General features: G+C 59.3%; 1 protein-coding gene across 2 annotated transcripts in view; it reads right to left on the bottom strand.

Annotated features, from left to right (window-relative positions):
* Positions 1–2607: 2607 nt before the first annotated feature.
* Positions 2608–24772, bottom strand: part of LOC123351456 (guanylate-binding protein 1-like) — a 58776-nt gene continuing 36611 nt past the window's right edge. The window contains exons 1-10 of one of the 2 annotated variants that reach the window (XM_044990814.1): positions 14253–14473; positions 12345–12554; positions 12111–12238; positions 10435–10544; positions 9490–9683; positions 7235–7477; positions 6063–6337; positions 5345–5557; positions 4272–4374; positions 2608–3754 (exon numbers count right to left, since the gene is read on the bottom strand). In XM_044990814.1, the coding sequence (XP_044846749.1) occupies positions 3324–3754; positions 4272–4374; positions 5345–5557; positions 6063–6337; positions 7235–7477; positions 9490–9683; positions 10435–10544; positions 12111–12238; positions 12345–12519 (1872 nt within the window). In that variant the 5' untranslated portion in view covers positions 12520–12554; positions 14253–14473 and the 3' untranslated portion in view covers positions 2608–3323. Of the gene's footprint in view, positions 3755–4271; positions 4375–5344; positions 5558–6062; positions 6338–7234; positions 7478–9489; positions 9684–10434; positions 10545–12110; positions 12239–12344; positions 12555–14252; positions 14474–24772 lie in introns of those variants that run through there. The other variant, XM_044990815.1, reaches the window with a different exon arrangement.

Raw genomic sequence — 24772 nt, 5'->3', positions numbered from 1 at the left:
AAGCGATTCCCTCCCACACCTTGTCTCTAACGTCCGGCGACTGACACGGCTACCGCTGCACTGCAGAGTTTTCTCATGGAAAGTGAAAACAGGAGGGAAAAGATCGATTTCACTGGGGCTTGGGCACAACACACTGAGCAAATTCCAACCCCACCACGCCCTCTCCTCTGGGAATTGTAATAATTAGCTATCAATAGCAAGGGGCCAGTCCATCAGAAATGAACTCTGCTCAGGTTACATTTCACGCCACGCAGGCAGAGACAGTAGATAACATCACCAAATCCTCTTGCTGGAAGGCTGCAGCCTAACACGACTTCATTGCTTAGAATCCAGGACGATCACACACAAGAACCAAAACCAGAGAGAGACAAAGCAGGCTGCTCCCAAAGGGCAGGAGGCCCAGTTCAGCCCACCTTGCTCTGGGCTGGCTCTCCACAGACTAATTCGGACGCCCACTTCCTTACAGAGTCCCTGACCGGCCAGCAGGCTCCGGAAAACCCCTGGGTAAATGCAAGCAAAAGCTTGCCTTTTTTTAACACAGTTTGCGATACCCGGCCGGTCTAGCCGTTCGGGGCAGAGCCCTCGCTTTTGTGTTCTTCCCACTGTACGTCTCCAAAGCCGAGGGACTGGTGTGACGTTACTGACATAACCTGAGACCATATAGATCATTGTTGCAACCACTGTTATATATTTGCAGCAAATATTATACAAAGGTTGTTGTGTGAGGGGTCTATGGCAAGGTTCTGATTTGCTATTTATGATGATGCCGGCTGTAGGGGTGTATCAGTCTTGTAGCTGAAGTTATGAATATTGGCTCTGTCCCGGTATCTCAATGTGTTTTGATTCTAAGTAGCCTCAGTGAAGCATTTGTTCAGCTTCTTGAGAAGGGGCAATTCTCAGTAAGTGCCCAAGCAGGAAACACTTAACGGACAATGGACCTTGGGAGACTCCAGTCCTCCTGGGGACATTCCAGGTAGCATGTGAGCAATGGCTGTCGCCTGGAAAGAACTGAGTCATGCGTCGACATGTGACTTGCCCATGTGACGCCAGACTCCATTTTGCTGTAATTGTCCACAATAAGAACAAAGAGGTGTCCCTACACCTGAAGAGACTATAAAAAGCTGCTGCATCTCCTCCATCCTGCTTCCTACCTCTGGAGGGACAAGTGCCGGTAGATGGCGGCCTTACACACGTGCACACACACACACACACACACACACACACACAGAGCAGGGCTCAGCAGGGACACACACACACACAGAGCAGGGCTCAGCCCCCCCAGCAGGGGGCGGCAGGGACACACACACACACATACAGAGCAGGGCTCAGCAGGGACACACACACACACACACACACACACACACACACACACACACACACACACACACACACACTGGAGGTGTGCGGAGCTTTCAGCTACAAGCAGACTTTCCGGCAGGCCCGGCAGTGCCCGCGCCCGGCTCTGCAGCACAGAGGCCCTGGTGCACATTCGGGGAGCTCTGGCCAAAGCAGTTCCGGTTACATGCCCAGACTCCGCCCCGCCCCCGCTCCGGAGTGGGCGTCCTGCCGTCTGACGCCCCGCAGACGCCACACGGGCTGTTCGAACTCGGGAGGGGAACATGGCGTCTGAGGAAGGGCTCAGAGCTCGCTCAGAAGGAGGGGGCCCGGGTGACTGGATCCCGGGGTGTCAGGCCGGTCGCGGGGAGAATCTCCCGGGCACCCGAGGGCTCCGTGAGCGGGTGGAGAAGGCAGAACGAGAACTGCCGGCTGGGAGCGACAGCCAGACACGTTCCAGCTGGAAATAAGGCCAATCTAGTTAACCAGGCGGGCGATTAGCCGCAGGAACACGCTCCCAAGGGAGGTGCTGGATCTTTGCAGGACCCCACGGCCAGACCGGCTGCCATTCAGAAAGCTGCTGCCGTCCCTCGGGGCCCGGGGGGGTTGCTGATACTTGGGCTTTGCAGGGTGTTTCCAGGAGAAGGAGAAATCGAAGCCACGAGTCAGGTCTGTTCTTGGGTGCGATCCTGTGTCTGTACAACGAACGCCCACCCAGGTCTGCTGCCTGGGCCGCAGTGGAGACGGACAATAGTGGGCAGTTTCCTTGCTCAGACATCCCCCGGCCTCTCCAGCCGGATCTGTGCCCAAGAAGCTGTCCCTTTGCTTCCCGCTCGGGGTCACGCTGCTCCCCATTGCTTTTCTCCCTTTCGCCTGGATCTTCTGCACTAAACACCCACAGGAACATCCACCCAAACCTCAGCCGCTGCCTGTGCAACCAGGGGAACTGCCTGCCTTTAATTTTAGCTCTAGCCTCGGCCTGTGGCCCAGTGCCTTGGACAGTGGCTTCTGTAGTATCCTGCTATCTCACTCCATGAAGGGGCTTCATTGCTCCTTCCATTTAGCCTCTGATTGTAGGATCTTCTCCATATCAATATCTGTCAGTGTGCAAGGGGGAGCTAATGCTGCAAAGCCTCATGGGACAGCTGCGTGGTTCCACAGAGGAGAGAAATAGCCCCTCCGGCTCTGTGTTTTCTGAGATTTGCAGGTGGAGGGAGATTGACCGCGATCGACTCAGGAGCTGTCGCTAATACAGACACTGGGACAGGCTGCTCCAGCTCATGCAAACCTCTTTAATTCCTACCCGGGCTGCAGGGCGCAGAGTCTCCCGGCGCAGGGAGATACAGGTGCCGGAGCTTGTAGCCACCTGCCGCCCCCGCCCATTACAGACGGGGGGATAATGACCCAGCTCTCAGCATGCTGAGCCGGGGAAAGGAGACATCCCCACAGCTGCCTCGCCCTAGACACCCGGCAGCCCCGTTACAGCACCGGTGGGGGGAGCCCTGGGAGTGGGGCTGCATTTACACGGCCGTAGGGGCATGCAGGGAACTCGGAGCTGGTCGCTGGAGATCCCGTGTTAACACTGTGCGTGTAGAGAGCACCAGCCACTCAGCAACTAACAGACAAACAACCTTCGTCCTCCACACCCCGAGGGAAGGTCCCCATTTCACAGAGGGGAAACTGAGGCACGGAACAGTGATATGATTGGCACAAAGGTTCACAGACTTACACTGCAGGAGATGGGGACAGAACCCAGGCGTCCTGGCTCCCAGCCCACCCGCTCTGACCACTAGACCCTGCTCCCCTCCCAGAGCTGGGGACAGAACCCAGGCGCCCTGTGATTTCCTTTTGCAGACAGCTCCGGTCCCTGTGTTAGTAGCTGTGGGATGTGGCAGGTCACAGGAATTAGTCAGCAGAAGCTTTCGATTGTGCAGAGAAGCAGCGTTTCTGGGACTTGCCGCCGGGAGGGGGACCCCACAGGGGCCCGGCTACTTTTGTCTCTGGGTTTTACTCGGGTTACTCGTCCCCTTCCCCCACTGGCGCCTGGATGTTAGAAAATCGGCCACGCTGGCGACGGCTTTCAGCCCCTCCCCGATGGCGCTGAAAAGGTTTGGCAGAAAGTCGGTCTTGCTGGCGGAGCTGATCTCCCGCCGGAGGCCCGAGATCTCGTCCTCCATCAGCCTGGCTTTCTCCGCGAAGCCCTTCTGCATCATGGCCTCCTGCTCCTTCAGCTTGCTCTGCAGCGCCCGCTCCGCCTCCTGCCGGGCACTGGCCAGCTCCTCCGCCACCTTGGCCTCCAGCTGCTTCACGTTCTCCTGGTGGCTGCGCTCCTGGTCCTTCAGCAGCTGCTCCGTCTGCAGCTGCTTCTCCTCTGCTGCCTTCCGCTGCTGCTCCAGCATCTCAGCCTTCTGCTTCTCCTCTTTGGGGGGGGAAAGAAAGGGGGAAATAGAGGCACAACCCCTCCCCCAACCGCCTGGAGCAGCCTCCGGGCACCACGCAAACCCGCACCCCCGACTCGGTTGGCATGAGACAGGGGCGGATAACTAGGGAGCCAGCCCGACACCAGCATCTCAGCATGGGACCCACCTAAACACGGCTCGAAGGGCAGTTTGGATGGGGCCCCACAGAGCCCTGGGGAAAGGGGGAGTGGGGGGCATTCAGAGCACCTGCATGGGAGGAGGGGCAGGGTGCACCCAGGGAGTTTGCTGCAGGGGGGGGATGCAGGGAGCTCCTGGCGGGTGCAATGAGTTTGGCCGACAGACGCTCTGCAGCGTGTGACCCTGGGATTATTTGCAGCCTGCATGGCCATAGCACCCACGAGCCCCAGTCCCGGCCCAGGGCCCCAGGGTGCCAGGCGCTGCACAGACACGCTGCAGCGACGGAAACTGGTTCTGCTGCAAAGCAAAGGGGACAGGGGCTTGTTTGTGGGGTCTCACCGGCCACGTGCTTCTCCGCCTCAGTCAGCAGGTTGTCGGCCTTCAGCACGGCCTCCGCCTCGGCCTTCTTACTGGCCAGGAACTGCTCCAGAGCCTCCTCCGCCTGGGACCAGAGATGGCCAAGCGCTGGGTTATAAACCCCATCAATATGCTAATGAGCCCCCTCCTTTCTCAGGGGCGTGTGCCTCCCAGGGGGACTTTATTCCACCTCGGGGCAAAATGTTCCCCCCGTGAAGCCGGAGGATCGCAGGGGCCGGAGTCAGGGGTGGGGAGATGGGATCAGAGCTGCAGCACAGGGGCTGATCCTGCCTCTCTGCAGCCTCATCCTCTCGGGGGAGGAAAATCTTCACTTTGGTGGGGGCTTCCCGACATTGCACCAGAGCCCGGGGGAGAAAGCAAGCGACCGGGTCGAGAGGAGCTGCCTGCCCGCAAGGCCGACGCTGTCACCCGCTGGGGAACGTGGGGTGTTTCTCTGTGAGATCTGCTCTCGTTCAAACAGGAATCACTTCGGGGTCGTCCTACGCCCTGTGCTGTGCAGGAGGTCGGACCCGCTGATCACAGGGTCCCTCGTGGGCTGAGAATCGATGAACCTATGATGCATGTGGCGTCATTTCACCCAGGGCCCCGTTGCTGTTCATACAGGGCCTGATCTGAAGCCCAGTCAATGGAAAGATCCGGACTGGGCCCAGGCAGAGCAGGACGGGATCCTGGGGGGGATTCGCCCACAGCACCATCCTGCTCGGAAAAGCAGCTCCATGACCGAGGGCCTTTGTGGGACTTTTCCAGCTCCACAAACTCCCTACATGGGATCAGGGTCCAGCTGGGGCATCGCCAGGGGCCACAGTGACTCTGCAGGTCACGGTCAGACCCCGGTTACCCCACGGCCTTTCCCTGCCGTGGCCCCTCTGCTTTGTCCTCAGCCAAGCGGGGAAGCCTGACTCGGCCGCTGGGGTTTAGGCACCAGCCCTGCGGGCGAGGGACGAGCCGGAGCGGAATCCGGCTCCTCCTCCCGGAGCTGCGCTGGCTCCTGGAGCTGCCAGGCCGAGCCGGGGGGGCTAATTTCAGACACTCACCTTGACCCCTTTCTTGGGCCTGGCCCGGTAATTCTCCACCACCTGGTTCTGGTCCCTGTCGTAGGCCTGGTACCCGCCGGGCTGGGAGTAAATCCCGGCGCTGAGTTTCTGCTGCATGGCGGCCGAGAGCTCCTCCAGCAGGACGCGGCAGGTCTGCTCCGAAACGGCCTCGTTTTCTGCTAGGACGTTTGCGTATCGCTCCGTGATCCCGGCCTGGGCACGGAAAGGGAGAAACCCCGTCGCAGAGCAACGGCTGGGGCTGGATTGCGCTGCCCTCCTGCCTCCCCTGGCTGACGCCTGCGCCCGACTGTGGGTAACCGGCCACGCGGGGAACGGGAGAGCCGAAGGCTCACTGGCCACTCGGGGGATCAGCGGGTCAAAGGGTCACTGGCCACTCGGGGGATCAGCGGGTCAAAGGGTCACTGGCCACTCGGGGGATCAGCGGGTCAAAAGGTCACTGGCCACTCGGGGAAACAGAGGCTAATGATCCACTGGCCAATCGGGGGTTAGGAGGGTCACAGATTCATTGACCAATCAGGTCACCGGGGGATTGGTCGGTCCCCGGAGCAGGAACCAGGTTTCGGTCGAGTTTCCGTACAGCGCCTGGCACAAAGGGGCCCTGACCCACCACTGGTGCCCAGGGGGCTCCCCGCAGTGCAGATCCACCCCAGCAACGCTCTCCTTGCTGCTGGGCCCGGCCCGGGACGCCCCCACCTACCACCAGCTGCTTCTGGAAGCCCTGCTCCTCGTCCTTGAAGGAGCGCTGCATGAAGAGCCGCAGAGCGTCCCCCTCGCACGTCCCGTGCGCCGCCGAGAGCTCGCCCAGCTCCGCCGGCAGCCGCAGCCCCCCCATCCCGGCCGCGTAGTGAGCCAGCGCCTCCCTGAGGGCCGCCTCGTTCTCGATGGCGGCCATGGCGGTCACCGCGTTGTCCAGGCAGGGCACCTGCCCGCTGCGGATGGTGCCCACGTAGCTCTGCACTAAGGCGCCGAACCCTGGGCGAGGGAAGGGGGAGGGTTAAGAGCTGGGGGGAGGGGACTGTACATTTGTACAGCACCTGGCACCCCGGGGACTCCGCTGGGGAGCGTGTCCCAGTTTCTCCTTTGCGCCGACCCTCAGGGGATAGGGGTTATTCCGGTCGCAGACACAGAGCTCCTGCTTTTAGCTCTGCAGACCCCGGTCCAACGGGGCTCGTCTGGGATTCGAACTGTCAGAGGCTCAGAGCGAGCGTCCTCTGAGCAGAGCCAGGGCTCCGTAGCCGGGCCCGGGACGAGCTCATCTCCACGGTAGGTCAGCCCGGGGCGAGAGGTGCCAGCGGATGATGCCAGCACCGTCTCAGCAGTCAGCAGGGCTCCGCGTGGCCTCTCTGCAGAGCTGGGACCGGGCCGGGGCCGTTTAACCGGCAGCTTGCCAAGGCAGGGGAGCGTCGGCATCTGGCCGAATCTGAAGCCGAGTGGCTCAAGGATCCCTGAATGCAGGAGAGCCCCCAGTTTCCATCTCTGCACAAGGCCAGGTGCAACCCACGGCAGAGTGTGTTACCGGTGCCCTCCCACGCCCATCCCCAGGGGATCCGAGCGGTCACAGCCTGCTAGGGGACCCTCCTCTCCCTGGCTCCAGGGCTAACAGCTCCCGCTTGGGAGGGTTCTGCTTTCACCCCGGCGTGCTGGCGCCAGACAGGGGGAAAGGGAGAGAGACCAAGGACCCAGGGGATCTCCCAGAGTCACAGACGGTTCGATTCTCCAGCACCTGCTAAATGCTCTCTGAAAATAGCCCCCGCATGCAGGGGAAATTCCCCCCTCCTCGGGGCTGGGTTTCTCTCGGCCACAGAGGGCAGATCGGCCGGCAGAGCCATCGGCCTGCATCTCCCCCGAGCAGCCGCGGGGCTGACATACTTCGCCCGTTGACCGGAATCCCTCCTTTGACCGTCTTGACGTTGGAGCACTGGAAGACGTAGTCGCAGAACCGGCGGGTCTGCTCCAGGAACTGCGGGTCCAGGGCGCTGGTGGGCAGCGAATCCAGCTGGCCCATCTCCTGCCGCGACGCCGGCTGGACAAACACGAAGCACTTGCGGGTGGGGAAGAAATTGCGGATGCACTGCCGCGGCAGGTTGTAGTCCATCACCTTCTTGCTGTTGCCTGGAGAACCAAGGAGAAGCAGGAGGCTACACCCAGCACTGGGCTAATAATGGAGTTTTGGGTCATTGGCAGCTTCCAAACGTCAGGGGAAAATTTGGCTGAGGTCAGGTGGAAAATGAGAAGTTTTGGCAAATTGAAAAGCTGAAAAAACCCTACTTTGGGGCCAAAGGAAACATGGTGTTTTCATCCCGGCCGTTTGTAAACACGTCAGGAGTTGGGACGTGGAATAAAGTCAAATGGGCATTTTGGAACCAAATGTTATTTAAAACCAAAAGAAAAAAAATCCAATTTTTTTGGATTTTTTTATTATTTAATTTACCCCCAGCAGAACAAGTCAACACACCCAACCAGACCCTGCGAAATGGCACCTTAATCTGCAGGTTTCCGCAAACCCAAACCCAAACGGTCGGCTGTGACCACACACCTCTCCCAACCGCCGCTCAGAGCTCGGGGGTGCCCGGCGCCCTGGAGACGCGAGACCTGCACGTTATCCAGCAGTCGTGGCAGAGCTCAGACGTAGGCAACGTAGCGTTAGGGTTTGGGTTCGCATGGGTAGGATCTGTCGAGTTGGGATGAGGCTTCCTGTGGGTAGGCCACTGAGTTAGGATTAAGGTTCCTACGAAGAGGGTTTCCTGCCCTTGGGTTCTTGTTCATGTGGGTCGGCCACTTGGGGTTAGCGTGAGGGTTCCTATGGGTAAGGCCCATAGAATTAGGTTTAGGGTTTCGTATGAAAAGGGTTCCCCGCCTTTGGGTTAGGGGTCCTATGGGGACAGATCCCCACCCTAGGGGTCAAGTTCCTATGGGTGGGCTCTTTAGAATTAGGGTCAGTGCTCCTGTGGGTGCAAATCCCCTCCGTAGGGTCAGTGCTCCTGTGGGTGCATCTCCCCTCCGTAGGGTTAGTGCTCCTGTGGGTGCAAATCCCCTCCGTAGGGTCAGTGCTCCTGTGGGTGCAAATCCCCTCCGTAGGGTCAGTGCTCCTGTGGGTGCATCTCCCCTCCGTAGGGTCAGTGCTCCTGTGGGTGCAAATCCCCTCCGTAGGGTCAGTGCTCCTGTGGGTGCAAATCCCCTCCGTAGGGTCAGTGCTCCTGTGGGTGCATCTCCCCTCCGTAGGGTCAGTGCTCCTGTGGGTGCATCTCCCCTCCGTAGGGTCAGTGCTCCTGTGGGTGCATCTCCCCTCCGTAGGGTCAGTGCTCCTGTGGGTGCATCTCCCCTCCGTAGGGTCAGTGTTCTGTGGGTGGATCTCCCCTCCGTAGGGTTTCTGTGGGTAGGGCCACTTGCAGCTAGGATTCGGGATCCTATTGGGTCGGGCTCCCCGCTCTGGGGCTAGGGTACCTATGGGTCGGTCAGTTTGAGTAGGTTTAGGGTTCCTATGGGTTATGCCACTTAGACTTAGAATTAGGGTTCCTATGAATGGGGCTCCCTTCCCTGGGGTTAGGGTTTGGACGGGTTATGCCTCTTAGGGTTAGGGTTGGGGTTAGGATTGGGGTTAGGGGTTAGGGGTTAGGATTAGGGTTAGGGGTTAGGGGTTAGGTTATGGGTTAGGATTAGGATTGGGGTTAGGGGTTAGGGGTCAGGGCTAGGGGTTAGGGGTTAGGGTTGGGGTTAGGATTGGGGTTAGGGGTCAGGGTCAGGGGTCAGGGGTCCTAGGAATAACGCTCCTCGCTCTTGGGTGCGGGTTTCGTTTGGACCTGGCCAAGGAACGTTCCCAGCTGCGAGGGCCGAGAAGGGCCGTTCTGATCACGTTGCCCTGTCGTGTCCCCTGGTGCCCCCCCCACCCCGTCTGTCTGTCTGTCTCCACCCGTGTCTCTTGCACCGTCGGCTCATGGGGGCAGGGCCTGTATCTTTGCTCTGTTTGTGCAGCCCTGGGCTCCTGGGCCACGACTGGGCCTGGGCCTCAGTGGCAGGGGCGGGACGCCGGGGTAGATGGGCCCATGGGCCCGATCTCGGGGGCGGGGAGGAGGCAGGATACCGGGGGGATGGGCCCCTCCTGCACACAGCTGACCCCAGCTCACCTTTCCTCAGGGCCAGCGCGTGCTCCAGATACTGATCCTCCGCCACCAGCTGCCCCTCGATCCTCAGCTCCAGCGTGAAATCCCGCACGGCCCAGACGAAGCTGGGGAAGAAGCGGACGAACTCGGTGTCCTCCTCCGCGTCGTCCCCTCCCTGCGCCTTCACCTTGATGTGCTCCGTCAGCTCCGCCACGAAGCTGGGCTGGGGGCTGAGGCCTCAAACTGGGGCCAGGCCTGGGGGCTACCAGCCGGCGTGGGACTGAATGGGGGGAGCCCAGCCCCAAATCCCCACGGGCCACCCCCCAGGAGCCCCAGCGCTAGGCCCCCCCAGGGACCATTCCCCAGGAGCCCTGGCCCCACATCCCCCAGGGGCCACCCCCCAGCACCCCCAGCCCCACGTCCCCCAGGGGCCACCCCCAGCACCCCCAGCCCCACGTCCCCCAGGGGCCACCCCTCAGCACCCCCAGCCCCACGTCCCCCAGGGGCCACCCCCCAGCACCCCCAGCCCCACGTCCCCCAGGGGCCACCCCCCAGCACCCCCAGCCCCACATCCCCCAGGGGCCACCCCCCAGCACCCCAGCCCCACGTCCCCCAGGGGCCACCCCCCAGCACCCCCAGCCCGACGTCCCCCAGGGGCCACCCCCCAGCACCCCAGCCCCACGTCCCCCAGGGGCCACCCCTCAGCACCCCCAGCCCCACATCCCCCAGGGGCCACCCCCCAGCACCCCCAGCCCCACATCCCCCAGGGGCCACCCCCCAGCACCCCCAGCCCCACGTCCCCCAGGGGCCACCCCCCAGGAGCCTCTAATCCACATCCCCCAGGGGTCACCCCCCAGCCCCACGTCCCCCAGGGACCATTCCCCAGCACCCCCATCCCCCCATCCCCCAGGGGCCACCCCCCAGCACCCCAGCCCCACGTCCCCCATGGCCACCCCCCGGCGAGGATACTGCAGCTGCTCCATGGCGAACTGGTCGATGGTCCCTTTGCTGTTGTAGACCAGGGTGCTGCTGAGCAGCACGGCCAGCGCGAAGATCCACACGTCGTTCTTGGTGTCGCCCTGCGGGGAGGGGGGGTAGGAGCTGAAGCACGAGCCGGTGCCCAGCACAGGGCGAGCGGGGGCTGCTCCGGGGCCGAGCGCACCAGCCGCCCCTGCTAGCGCCGGCCTGATCCCCAACGGGGGTCTCCAGTGGGAGCAGGGAGGGGACCTCCCCTCTGGCCTGGCCGGAAGGCGACACGCTGGACGTGTGCCCAGTCTGGGCCCGGCCACCCCCACGCCCGGTTCTGGGGCCGGCCACCCCCACGCCCGGTTCTGGGGCCGGCCACCCCCACGCCCGCTTCTGGGGCCGGCCACCCCCACGCCCGGTTCTGGGGCCAGCCACCCCCACGCCCGCTTCTGGGGCCGGCCACCCCCACGCCCACTGCTGGGCCCGGCCACCCCCACGTCCACTGCTGGGGCCGGCCACCCCCACGCCCGGTTCTGGGGCCGGCCACCCCCACGCCCGGTTCTGGGGCCGGCCACCCCCACGCCCGCTTCTGGGGCCGGCCACCCCCACGCCCGCTTCTGGGGCCGGCCACCCCCACGCCCACTGCTGGGGCCGGCCACCCCCACGTCCACTGCTAGGGCCGGCCACCCCCACGTCCACTGCTGGGGCCGGCCACCCCCACGCCCGGTTCTGGGGCCGGCCACCCCCACGCCCGGTTCTGGGGCCGGCCACCCCCACGCCTGGTTCTGGGGCCCGGCCACCCCCACGTCCAGTTCTGGGGCCGGCCACCCCCACGCCCACTGCTGGGCCCGGCCACCCCCACGCCCACTGCTGGGCCCGGCCATCCCCACGCCCGGTTCTGGGGCCAGCCACCCCCACGCCCGCTGCTGGGGCCGGCCACCCCCACGCAGGGGGGGATCCCCCCGACCTGCTGCTGGCTGGCGGGGGGGCTGCTCTTCTCCCCCGCCGGCTGTGAGCTCCTTCGGCGTCACCAGCGTCGGCTCAGCAGCAACTTTGGGCGGGCGGGCGGATGGGCAGGCAGGCGGGCGGACATCACCCCCCCGACGGGCTCCCCGCGGCTGGGGGAGTTGGGGGGCCAGGCCCAGCAGCCTCCCACAGGCTCCCCACCGGTAAGTCACAGCGGGGCCCCCCTGGCTCTTTATGTTACGTAAGAACGTTTCCGTAAAACGATGGGGTCGTCCGTCACGTTTTTCTGTACTGTCCATACGAATAATTTCCCGCAGTTGGCAACCCCCCGGAGTCCCCCCTCAGCTCAGCCGAGACTGGATACACAGGTGGGGGGAGGGGGACACCCCCACATCAGCACCTGCCCCCGCCAGGCTCCAGGTCTTGGGCGGGCGGCTCCGCCCCCAGGGGGGCAGTGGAGCAGGGGAGGAGGGGCACCCCCACTTGGGAGGAGACACCTGGCTGCTCCACCTGCCCCCCTGCCTGGCTGCCCCAGCCCCTCGGCAGGCAGTGGGTGGGAGGTCCCGGCACGGCACCCCCTTGAGCACCGCGCCCCAGGCCGGGACCCAGCCGCCCACCCCTTAGACCCAACCTGGGGCCAGGCTAGACGGTCACAGGGTCCCTCTGGCCTTGGGGGTCTCAGAATCGGCCCCTTCCCCCAGCCCCCCCCTCACCTTCTCCACGTCGCCCAGCCCCTCGGTGTCCAGCAGCACCAGGGTGTGGCCGGCCCGGCGCGGGTGGGGCAGGCACCACATCCAGATGCCCTTGGTGTGCGACTGCACCGTGGAGCCCAGCGAGAACCCTGGGGAGAGAGGAGACGGGTAGAGACCCAGCGCCCGGCCGCACCTGCCCCCTCGCTCCCGGCTCCAGCCCGGCGCCCACGGGAAGGGGGCTGGGGAACCTCTCACCTCTCTGCTTCCCGGCCAAGGAGTTCATGAGATACGACTTGCCGGTGCGGTACAGCCCCACGATGGCCACCACCACCACGGGCTGGGCCACGCCGCGCAGGATCCCCAGCGCCTCCTCCGTCACCTCCAGCTGCCCGTCGGCGCCGTTCCCCACCAGGCACACGGGCCCCTCCATGGCCACGGGCTGAAGAGAGGGAGCGGCACAGAGCCCTGCACAAAGGACAGGAGGGCGTCAACAGCTGGTGTCCAAGGTGCTCTGCCCCAGAGGCGCACGCAAAGGGACCATGTCTCCCAAATCCCCGCCCCCCCCACCCAGCAACAAATGGCTCCAACCTCAGGCACTATGCCTGGGTCTACCCATAGGTGGAATGAGCAGTGAAATAGGTCACTGTGTCATCATTAGGTTTCAGAGTTAACATGGCAACACTAGAAACAAGGCAGTGCATGCCACTCACAGGGCTTTGGGCTCAGGCTCTCTGCACACACAGGCAGAAAAGCCTGTCTGGAAGAGGTCACATTTGGAAGTTTTCTTTGCAGCCACAAAGGCTGGCAGGGCAGGGCTGGATTCTCACTGGTGCTAGCCCCCCCCCCCCCATCACTGCTGATCATTTCAGCAGGAACACCCAGTCCTTCAGCATCGGGGGGGGGAGCCGTGCTAGTCTGTAGCCACAGAAACGACAAGGAGTTAAAGACTTAACAGATGTATTCGGGCTTAAGCTTTCGTGGGCAGAAAGCCCCCTCCACAGTCCCTGTGCTTCGCCCCTATGGCTGGGGGGATCCCGGAGCCTGGGGGCGAGGCCAGAGCGATCCCAGAGCACTGGAGTGGAGCAGGCAAACCACACGCTGCCCCAGCAGCAGGGACATGACAACCCCCCAGCAGGGCCCTGATCCGCTTGGGTTTCACACAGCCGGGGAGGGGGGCTGGGTTCCCTCTCCATTTCCCCATGGCCCCCCTACCCCATGTGTGCCAGCCAGGCCTGCTGCTTCCACTGGCCTGCCAGGACCTCCCTGGGGACTCCCTAATGAGCGGGTGAGAGCTCTGTGCCCTGACAGACCCTAGCCACAGCTCAGGGAGGGGAGTGGGGGCTGGGAGCCAGGACTCCTGGGTTCTCTCCCCGGCTCTGGGAGGGGAGTGGGGCCTGGTGGTTAGAGCAGGGGGGCTGGGAGCCAGGACTCCTGGGTTCTCTCCCAGGCTCTGGGAGGGGAGTGGGGGCTGGTGGTTAGAGCAGGGGGGGCTGGGAGCCAGGACTCCTGGGTTCTCTCCCAGGCTCTGGGAGGGGAGTGGGGGCTGGTGGTTAGAGCAGGGGGGGCTGGGAGCCAGGATGCCTGGGTTCTCTCCCAGGCTCTGGGAGGGGAGTGGGGGCTGGTGATTAGAGCAGGGGGGGCTGGGAGCCAGGACTCCTGGGTTCTCTCCCCGGCTCCGGGAAAGGAGTGGGGGCTGGTGGTTAGAGCAGGGGGGGGCTGGGAGCCAGGACTCCTGGGTTCTCACCCAGGCTCTGGGAGGGGAGTGGGGCCTGGTGGTTAGAGCAGGGGGGGCTGGGAGCCAGGACTCCTGGGTTCTCTCCCCGGCTCCGGGAAAGGAGTGGGGGCTGGTGGTTAGAGCAGGGGGGTTGGGAGCCAGGATGCCTGGGTTCTATCCCCAGCTCTGGGAGGGGAGTGGGGGCTGGTGGTTAGAGCAGGGGGGTTGGGAGCCAGGATGCCTGGGTTCTATCCCCAGCTCTGGGAGGGGAGTGGGGGCTGGTGGTTAGAGCAGGGGGGGCTAGGAGCCAGGACTCCTGGGTTCTATCCCCAGCTCTGGGAGGGGAGTGGGGGCTGGTGGTTAGAGCAGGGGGGGTTGGGAGCCAGGATGCCTGGGTTCGTTTCCCAGGGCCAGCAAGGCAGATATGTCCCACAGGGGGGGTCTCTTACCAGGGGCTGGTCGCTCAGCGCTGAAGCTGGCTGAATTCAGCGCGGGGTGGGGGGGGGCAGCGTCTTTCCTGCTCCGTCACCAGCCCCACTCTGGAAAGTGAGAGGAGAAGTCCCAGGACCCCAGAGCCCAGCTCAGCCGCTGCCTGACACTCTGCTCCTCCTCCAGCCGGGGCGGGACCTGGGAGCAGGACTCCTGGGTTCTTTCCCCAGCTCTGGGAGGGGAGTGGGGGCTGGTGGGTTAGAGCAGGGGGGCTGGGAGCCAGGACTCCTGGGTTCTTTCCCCGGCTCTGGGAGAGGAGTGGGGGCTGGTGGGTTAGAGCAGGGGGGCTGGGAGCCAGGACTCCTGGGTTCTCTCCCTGGCTGGGGGAGGGGGGCGGTGCTTGGTGAGTTAGAGCAGGGGGTAGTGACCCCCCCGCAGCACTGGGCGCCCGGCCCTGCACTGCAGTTGCCGACCCACATGACATCCCGGGGCGGGACGAGTCGGGTCTGGCAGCTCCAGTTCCTGAACGTGCCAGACTCAGATGGAAACCGAAAGCGACCGGAGCCTTTCCCAGCGCGGGGCTGATTCCGGGAAACCCGGGGGGGGGGAGAGTCTCTCCGAACTGGGGGCCCCGGCTGAGCCTGCAGCCGCCCAGCTGGGGGGGGGCGATCCTGCCGGGCTGCGTCTCCATCCTGAGGGTGTTTAACCCCAGGTTTGCCATGCTGGGTTTCCAGGCGCAGAGGCAGCTGTTGGCAGTACGGGGGCCATGACACACAGCACAGCGGCCAGAGTGCACCCTGGGGAAAGCCTCACTGCAAAGCCTCCTGCTGCCTCCCTGCTTAGGGGGCAGAGCTGAGCCCCAGTGCGCTGGGAGTGGGGGGATGTGTCCAACCTCAGATGCAGCTGCTGCCTCGGACCCCCCTTGCCTCAGTTTCCCCATCTCCCCCCCTCCAAAGTGCAAATCCTTCCTCCTCGGGGAATGAAACAGGAACCCCCCATCCTTGGGGTCCTGGGATCCCAGCGCTGCCCCCACCCCTGCAGCACAGCGGGGAGGTGTTAGGCAGCCGGGTAGGACCCTGCTCTCCACCCCCTCCACCAGTGCCAACCCGGGGTGACCCCGCCAGCTCCCCCAGCCCGGTTCAACCCAGCCCCCACGTTAGCAGCCGCTCCCTTCGCCGCATGCCCGGGTTACGGCCCCCGGTGCCCTCTGCCCACGGCTGGCACCAGACCCGGCACAGCTGCCCCTGTGGAGCCGACCCCCGGGGGGCAGGGGGCAGCCGGGGCCCTGCCTGCCCGGGGGGAGGGTGCCCAGCCACGCGCCCGTCTGTCCAGCCGTCGGTGCGGCTCAGAGCCGGGCTTTCCCCGCAGCTGCTTTGGAAACAGGACAAGTCCGATGGAAACGGAAAGAGCAGGAGGGGCTGGGGCCGGTTTAACTGCTGCAGACTCAGGGACGGGGACACCTGCAGGGACCCCGGGATCCCGTCGGACCCCCTGCGCAGCGCAGCCCCTCGCCCAGCCCCTGTACCAGCCCCGACGTCGGGCCGAGTCCCTGCCAGCCCCACAGCGCCGGCGACAGACTCCAGGGACAGCAAATCCCCTCGTTCAACCGGCGAGTGCCCCGGGCCCCACACTGCAGGGGGAGGCGAAACCCCCCTGGGTCCCAGCCCCCACCCCCACCCCTCAGGGTCGCTGCTGGCCCAGTGCGGTGCTAGGGGGCGCTGTGCTGCAGGGAGCAGGGTGGGGGCTCAGCAGGGGGCACCGAGCCCCAGGGGTGGGGGCTCGGGGTGGGGGGAGCGCTGGGATCCCAGGAGGCCAAGGACGGGGGGTTCCTGTTTCATCAGGAATTTCATTCCCCAGGGAGGGTCAGCCGGGCTCACCAGCTTGGAAAGACTCCCCCCCCCCCCCGCGCTTTCCCAGAATCAGCCCTGTGCCAGGAAAGGCTCCGGCTGGTTCGGTTTCCATCTGACTGGGGCATTCCCAGGAGTTAGAGCAGCCAGACCCAGCTCGTCTCTCCCCCGTCCCGGCCGCGGTATGTGAGTCGGGTCGGGACCAAGGACACTTCTCTGGACACATTCGCTGCCCCGCAGCAGCACCCGAAGGACGACCAGGCCGCAGAGACGGGCAGGAGAGGGAGCGATAATCAGACAGACACGCTCCTAATGCCCCCCACCCCGTGAGCACCGCGGGCAGTTCTGGGCCCCCAGCTCCAGAACGATCAATTCGAATCGGAAAAGGGGCCGGGACGGGCACCACACGAGGCGAAGGAGCTGGACCAGCTTCCGCCTGAGGAGACTGATCTGGGACTGTCCCGCTCGGGAAAGAGACGACGAAGGGGGGCGAGCGAGGTCTGTAACACCACGGCTGGTGCAGAGCACATGACCCCTTCCCATGCCAGGCGAACCGGGGCCACCCGATGAAAGCAGCCCCCAGCCCATGTCCCCACCCCTCAGGTGCATCGGCCAGGGCAGGTGGGGGGGCTGGGACTCCCCACAGCAGCTCTGGCTTCTGGCCCGGTCAGGGGCAGGGTGTCGGGGAGAAGAGGGGCACAGCCATTGGGGGAGTGGGACCTCATGGCCCCCCCTCTTCTACCCAGATTCCAGCCCCCCTGGCTCCTGCCCAAGTAGGGTCATTAGACCTCTGGGTAGCGCCGGTCCCGAGGTGCCTGAGCCGTCGGTCACGAGGACTCCTCGGTGTTCTTCTAAACAGGTTCTCGGTGGTTTTCACCCTGGGATGTTACCGCAGGATCCCTTTTTATTGAAACAAATGCAGAAGTGCTCAATGGAGGAACGTGTCTTCAGATTGGCTCGTCTTGTAAAGTGGTTATTGCTTTACCAGCCGTAATCTACCTTTCACTGCCACTTGTTAAAACGTGGGGGAAGAAGCAATCGTCTCCTCTCCGATCCACGGGCTCCCAGACGCTGGTTTTGCTGCTGCTTCAAACTGTCCTCGCGGAAACACACTCTGATCTTTCAACCTTTTTTCTCTAAACAAGCAACCAAATGTATCACAGCACAAGCACCCAACATCCCCCCTCTTCAAACACAAACAATTATCAATTATTTTTTCAAAATGGCCGACGGCGCCAAACCTTGACACCAACGGAAACGGGGACGGAGGGCGGGACATGGAGCGTGAAACCTGTCAAAAATACCTGGTGATGAACGCGATCGAGCCGTGTTCTCCTGAGGTTATTTTGCCACTGCGCTTTGAAGGCCCCAAGTCCTCCGAAGAATTCGATAGGCACATTTCTGGAGTTGTCAATAGCATAACAGAGGAGGTGACCCTGCACCCCCAGGTTTGTATTCTAAGCCTGTTTTTAATGGCGGTTTCAATGATTTACCACCACTGCGGTTTTGGAAATATGGGAAAACACCGGCAACGTGGTTTTGTGATCTCAACCCCCCCCATTCCCTCACTCCGAGCGCCGTGTTCATCAGCTGCTGTTTCTACAACATCACGGCCTCGATCCTGATGCTTTTTGCCTAAGGCAGCGCACCCGGCTGGTAAAGTCACCCAGTACAATCCCTGCAACGCAGCCGCCTCGCTCTGTGCTTCCTTTACCTTAGGATTGGTCAGAAAGGCAGAAAAACATTCGTCTCCCTGGCTGCCTGTGGATCTTTTGCTTTTAACGTGTCAGTGGAATACAGCAGATCTCAGGCATGTTTGTCCAAAAAACCCAATAACTTTTCACACAGGAATCCCAAGTGCATCCCGTTCAAAATTCAGAAAAACAAAAGTGCGAGGGGGCGGGCAACTGATTAACCCTGCAAAGCCATTTTACAGGACAGTCGAACAGCAGCAAGCGCTGAGCAAAGACTGGGGCTCTCTGGGTTAAGACAGTGAGGAACCCTCACCCCTGGTTGTTATCCTGGCTCTGGGAGGAAAGTGGGGGGGCGGTACCTGTTCTTGCAAACCCTGAATTTATTCCCCCAGTGGCTGTTGGTTTTGATTTTGATTTTTTTGCATGTCAGGGGGATGGCAGGACTGCCTTTCTCTGCTGCAATTAACGGTCTCTGGGCAACTCCCTGTGTTAATACAGCAGTTCTAGACTTTACGCTGCTCACTCTCCGGTTTCCACTTCAAAACTCTTTTCTCCACGCCCTGGCTACCAAGTCACAGCTCCTGTCTTTTAAGGCAGCTGCTTCTAAATCCACACCCTGTAGCGCAAAATTATCTGTAACCGTCCCCAACTTCAATTTACAAGCCCCAGCTGCCTTTCCTGGAGCAACACCAAGCTTGAAAGATTCCCGGCAGCTTTCTATAATGCTGCCCGTGACGCTGCACTTCTCATGCTTTATAAAAATACATTTGTAACTGGAATATGCTTCATGCAAAAGGTCCCTGGCCAGGTATCATTACAAAGCTTATAATCTACGGAGTGTGATCATCCTGTTTGTATGAATGTACCATTCTTGTATCTAAAGCTAGAAGTGTAACTCTGAAGTCCTGTTATAATTATGCAAAGTGGGGCCCATTAATGGTGGTTTAGAATCTTGATGGCTCCCATCAACCAGGACAATTGGTTGTAAATGGCTCTGTTTACTTGCAAACCTTCCGGTGAGTCAGGCCAGGAAGAATGAAGCCTCGGGGTCTCACAGGACCTGTGCTGCAGCAGGCTGGCCCGTCTGGCTCAACAAGGCAGGGTTCTGGAGTCCCAAGCTGGCAAGGAAAACGGGCTCAGAGGTAGTTTCAACACATCAGGTGACAGTTCCAAGGGGTCTCTGTCACCGAACCTGTCACACTGCTGGTATCATCTCTCTCTGGTTTTGGCTTCATGCCTTTACAATATACTTCAAATCCTTTACAAGCAGACTGAAGTGCCTCCTTTGCCTGGAAGGCTCCTGTCCACATGTGCCCGAACCTCATTTTGCAACCCATTTACCAAGGAGGATGTGCTCCGTGGCTAGCCCCACCCCTCGCGTCCCCTTCCTTGGTGTCTGGAGTGGGCATTCTGCCACTAGGCGGCAAATCTTGGCTCGCGGAATGGCCTGGGTGTTCTTTTATTATTCATTGTGTGAGACTCAATCAATTCGGGCCAAATGACCTTAGCGTGCCCACATTCCTCACCACATCTGTTACCCGCCTAACACATGACTTCACCCCAACCCTCCCTCGTGGGTACTCAGGGTATAATATAGGGCTCCCACCCCCACCCATCCTCATCGGTACTCGGGGCATAAGGGACCCGGCTTTACCCTCCGTGTGCTCAGGGCTAACCCCCATCTCCAGTGGGCTCAGAGCAACACCCATTCCCCGGGGATGGATCTGCAGGGACTTGTTTCCTCCAGTGAATGTCCTTAAACACGGGCAAGTATTTATGAACAATTAGCAACAAAGCAAAAGAAGACACATGCCAACCATCTTCGTGCTTTTCACTCCCACCAAAGGCAGAGAGACGTCTCCCGCTGGCCAGAGCAGCTTCGGTCTTGAACTGTAGCCTGGTTTTACGTTCCAACAAACTTGTTTTCTGACCCTCATTATAAGGTAAAAATAAGGATGTCTCCTATCTCTGTCTTCAACAAGTCTGTTACCCGACGTATCGCTACGCAAAGCCACTGACCAGTCGTTCTCTCGACACGGGGTTCCCGTGGCTACGACTCTGTTGTGTATTTGGTTGTCATGGTTTTGTTGCTATGGCAACTGAGTTAGATTATTATGGGTTAGCTCAACCGGTTTCAACCGGCTGAGAAGCTCTCTGTATATATGTAAATAAAATGGAGGTTTTGGTTAGCTGCCTGCTCTCTGGCCTCAAGTGATTGCTTCCTACACCGGCTGCCCCAAGGATACAACACTGGCGACGAGGGTGAGACTCGGTGCTGCTCCAGTAACAGAAGGAAGTAGAAGTTAAGGTAAAGAACAAACAAACAAAAAAGCTGCTTGTTGCACTGACTGTGAAAGTGAAACTAAAAATCATGGCTACTCTGACCAGGCCCCTGGAGCCTTTTGATGAGAATACAGAGCAGTGGCATGTGTATACTGAGCGTTTTGAGCTTTTTGGTATTGCAAATGACATTACAGAAGCGAAGAAGGTGCCAATATTCTTAACTGTTGTAGGGGCTAAAACCTACTCTCTGCTACACAGCTTACTGCACCCGGTTAAGCCTGAGACTAAATCTTACAGTGACATTGTGGAAATCCTGGGGTCTCATTTCTCCCCAAAACCACTGGTAATTGCTGAAAGATATAGGTTCCACAAAAGAGACCAAAAGGAAGATGAAACAGTTGTACAATTTGTAGCCATTTTAAAAAAGCTAGCAGAACACTGTGAATTTAAAGAAATGTTACATGATGCCCTGCGTGACAGGTTAGTGTGTGGCCTGTACAGTGAAGCTATACGGAAGCGCCTACTGACAGAGGCTCAGCTTACCTTACAGAAGGCTGTTGATATTGCTGTCTCCATGGAACTGGCTACAAGGGAGGCACAATACATCGGTGCACCCCCTAGGGTGCAAAAAGTGTCACAAGAACCGACCCACAAAACTGTGCAGAGTCAAGAATGTTACCGCTGTGGTAAGCCGGGTCACCAGGCATCAGAATGCCGGTGTAAGGACCTGGTGTGTCGACACTGTGGCAAAAAGGGACACATTGAGTGTGCCTGTAAACAAAAGAAAAAGAGGCCTGTGGTCTGGCCGACAAAAAGAGGAACCCTGCATACCCTAGAGCAGACCCAGGATGATCAAGGTGACACCTCATCGCAAGAGGAAGTGGCACTGCATGTTTTGTCTTTGGCAATGGGCTCACATGAATACTGGGTAACCCCGTTATTGGATGGCAAACGTATACGCATGGAACTGGACACCGGTGCAGCTGTCTCGCTGGTCTCTGAGACTGTGTATAAAGAAAAGCTACAGCATCTTCCGCTTAAGGCAACAAAAACTGTTCTGAAGACGTATACGGGAGAAGCTGTGCCTATGCTGGGCACTATTGATGTTAAGGTGGAGCTCAATGGACAGGTGGCTAAATTGCCACTGTTTGTGGTGAGAGGTAACTACCCAGCCTTAATGGGTAGGTCTTGGCTTGGGAAGATTCAACTGAACTGGGCAGAAGTGCACCGGATGACTAAAGAAGAAACCAGTCTAACCCCTATACTAAGGAAACATGCTGCTGTTTTTGGAGATGATTTGGGAAGTATGAAGGGAATCACTGTGACATTGAACATTAAACCTGGCAGTCCACCAAAATATCTGAAAGCCCGAACTGTGCCATATGCCATCAGGCCAAAAGTTGAAGCAGACCTGGAGCGCCTGGTCACCAATGGAGTCCTAATACCAGTTACCCATAGCTCATGGGCCACTCCTATCGTTCCAATCGTGAAGAAAGATGGCTCTCTCCGGATTTGCGGTGATTTTAAAGTCACTGTCAACCCAGTGTTGTGTGCAGAGCAATACCCGCTTCCCCGCGTCGATGACCTCTTCGCAGGCCTGGCTGGGGGACAAAAGTTCAGTAAGATTGATCTGAGTCAAGCATATTTACAGATGCACGTCGATGAAAAGTCCCAAGAGCTGTTGACTATTGTGACTCATAAGGGGCTTTATCGATACTGTCGTCTACCCTTCGGAATAACATCTGCTCCCGCCCTGTTCCAGAGGGCTATGGACCAGATCTTGTGTGGCTTGTCAGGAGTTCAGTGCTATCTGGATGATATCCTGGTCACTGGAAGAAATGAAGAGGATCACTTAAAGAATTTAGAGGCTACCCTACAAAGACTGGAAGAGTATGGCCTACGAGTTCGCAAAGACAAGTGTGAATTCTTCAAGCCCTCTGTTGAATATTTGGGACATATCATTGATTCTGCAGGTCTTCATAAGGCCCCTGCAAAAGTTAAAGCTATTGTGGAGGCTCCCCCACCTCAAAATGTAAGCCAGCTGCGCTCGTTTCTAGGACTCCTGAACTATTATGGAAAGTTCATCTCACAGTTAGCCACACTGCTAAAACCACTTCATGAGCTCCTTGGGCAGAACAAGGCCTGGAAGTGGACTGAAGCCTGTGATGTTGCGTTTAACAAAGCTAAGGATGCATTGCTAAATTCTGAAGTTCTAACGCACTTTGATCCATCCTTACCACTGCAATTGGCCTGCGATGCCTCCCCTTATGGAGTGGGAGCAGTCGTGTCACATATTATGCCTTCAGGAGAAGAGAGACCTATTGCTTTTGCTTCACGCACTCTAAGCAAAGCAGAAACTAACTACGCCCAAATCGAACGTGAGGCATTAGGAATTGTTTTTGGAATTCGGAAGTTTCATCAGTACCTGTTTGGGCGAAAATTTACTCTTCTCACAGACCATCGACCTCTGACATCAATTTTTGGACCTTACACAGGCATTCCCCCATTAGCTGCTAGTCGTATGCAACGTTGGGCATTGTTACTTTCAGCACTCACATATGAAATCAAATATCGGAAATCCACTCTACACGGCAATGCAGATGGCCTCTCAAGGTTGCCTTTGCCGGTCAAACACCAAGATAGTGCCCACAAGGAAATCTTCTACTTTGAACAGGTAGAGAATACACCCATCACTGCTACTCAGATAAAGAAGGCAACTCGCGTTGACCCAGTATTGTCCCACGTTATGGACCTGGTGATGCATGGAACATCTCGACAAACCTCTCCGGTCTCATCCGACCTTGTTCCCTACATGTCCAAGCGGACGGAGTTATCGGTCCAATCTGGTTGTTTGTTGTGGGGGAGACGTGTCATTATTCCACCACCACTGAGCTCACAGATGTTAGAACAGCTACATTCCGGTCACTGTGGAATAGTGCGCATGAAGGAAATTGCACGAAGCTATTTTTGGTGGCCTGGACTGGACAGCGCTATTGAAGAGAAGGCAAAAGCTTGTATGTCATGTCAGGGTGTGAGGAATGCACCCCAGTGGGCACCCCTACACCCATGGGACTGGCCTGAAAACCCGTGGCAACGTATTCACGTTGACTTTGCTGGCCCCCTTGAAGGAAGCATGTTCTTGGTGGCAATAGATGCCCATTCTAAATGGCCAGAAGTCTCTATAATGCAGTCCACTTCTGCAGAGAGTACTATCCAAAAACTACGAGGACTCTTTAGTCGTTTTGGTCTGCCAGAACAACTTGTGAGCGACAACGGACTGCAGTTCGTTTCTCAGGAGTTTCAAAATTTTATGAAAGCAAATGGGATACACCACATCACGTCAGCACCATATCATCCGTCCACCAACGGATTAGCTGAAAGATTTGTGCAGACAATGAAAAACGCTTTGAAATCAGCAAGGGGACAACACTCCATTCAAAAGCGTCTGGATACCTTTTTACTTTCCTACAGAAACACACCTCATGCTACGACCCACGCATCTCCGGCCTTTCTAATGATGGGACGGCAGTTGCGCACTTGCTTTGATCTGCTGAAACCTTCTGAACCCCGACAAATTGTGCAACATCAGCAGCAATATCAAGTCATCAGACGGGCACCCAGAGCAAAAGACCGAACCTTTAGCCCGGGACAGCCAGTTTTGGCTCGGAATTATACTTCCAGAGCTAAATGGGTTCCGGCCACAGTCATCACTCAAACAGGACCTGTTTCCTACACAGTCCGGACTGCAGAGAATCTTACCTGGCGGCGACATGTAGATCAGCTGTTGCCAGGTCATGCCAGTCCTCAGGACCCATCTGCAGTTGAGGGGTCTGACTTCACCTCTTCTGGTGAGGGATTGAATCACGAGTCACCTGTTTCTGACTGTTCCCCTCCATTACTGCCGGCGGCTGAGATACCCCTTTGCCCAGCACGAGCTGATACCACCTCCTCACCTGTTCGTGCTGCGGACCCTGAGCCCCTAGTGCTTTTGGGTGCAATAACACCAGTAGTTCGCCGTAATCCACCTAGAGACAGAAGGCCTCCTCATCGGCAGGATCTTTAGCTAGGGCGAACTCACGGTTATGGGGCAAAATAATCCCCAGGGTTTAGCCGGGAATGGAGGCAGTCTACCCTCCTTCTCTAGTCTAGTGTGTGTTTTATTTAGGGGATGTTCTTATTAGGGGGGGAGGAATATGTTGTGTATTTGGTTGTCATGGTTTTGTTGCTATGGCAACTGAGTTAGATTATTATGGGTTAGCTCAACCGGTTTCAACCGGCTGTGTGGGCTCTCTGTATATATGTAAATAAAATGGAGGTTTTGGTTAGCTGCCTGCTCTCTGGCCTCAAGTGATTGCTTCCTACACCGGCTGCCCCAAGGATATAACACCAAGAAGCTGCTGCAGGAACTCAAGGTCAGCTTGTGCAGCCTCTCCCCGTTCCAGTGACTGGGTGACTATCGAGCCCTGTGAGTAACGCTGCAGCTGCAGCTCATCGTTTTCTCTCTTCTGCTACATCAAGGCCGGATTCTCCTGACTCTAGTTTTGTTTCCACGCGTGGTGGCTGAGCACACAAGATGGCTGCGGGTGATGCTAAGTCCAGACACAAGGCGGCTGTGGGTCATGTCAAGGCCAGGCCTCTCGTTACACTCCCCACCTTGATAGCACTTTACCAAAGCCATCGTCACCACCACAGGAGTCCAGTGCTCAGACCTGCCGA

The sequence above is a fragment of the Mauremys mutica genome, chromosome 17, assembly GCF_020497125.1.
Source record: "Mauremys mutica isolate MM-2020 ecotype Southern chromosome 17, ASM2049712v1, whole genome shotgun sequence".
Lineage (NCBI taxonomy): Eukaryota > Metazoa > Chordata > Testudines > Geoemydidae > Mauremys > Mauremys mutica.
Note: the sequence above shows the minus strand (reverse complement) of the source record. Positions and strands in the feature narration are given on the sequence as shown.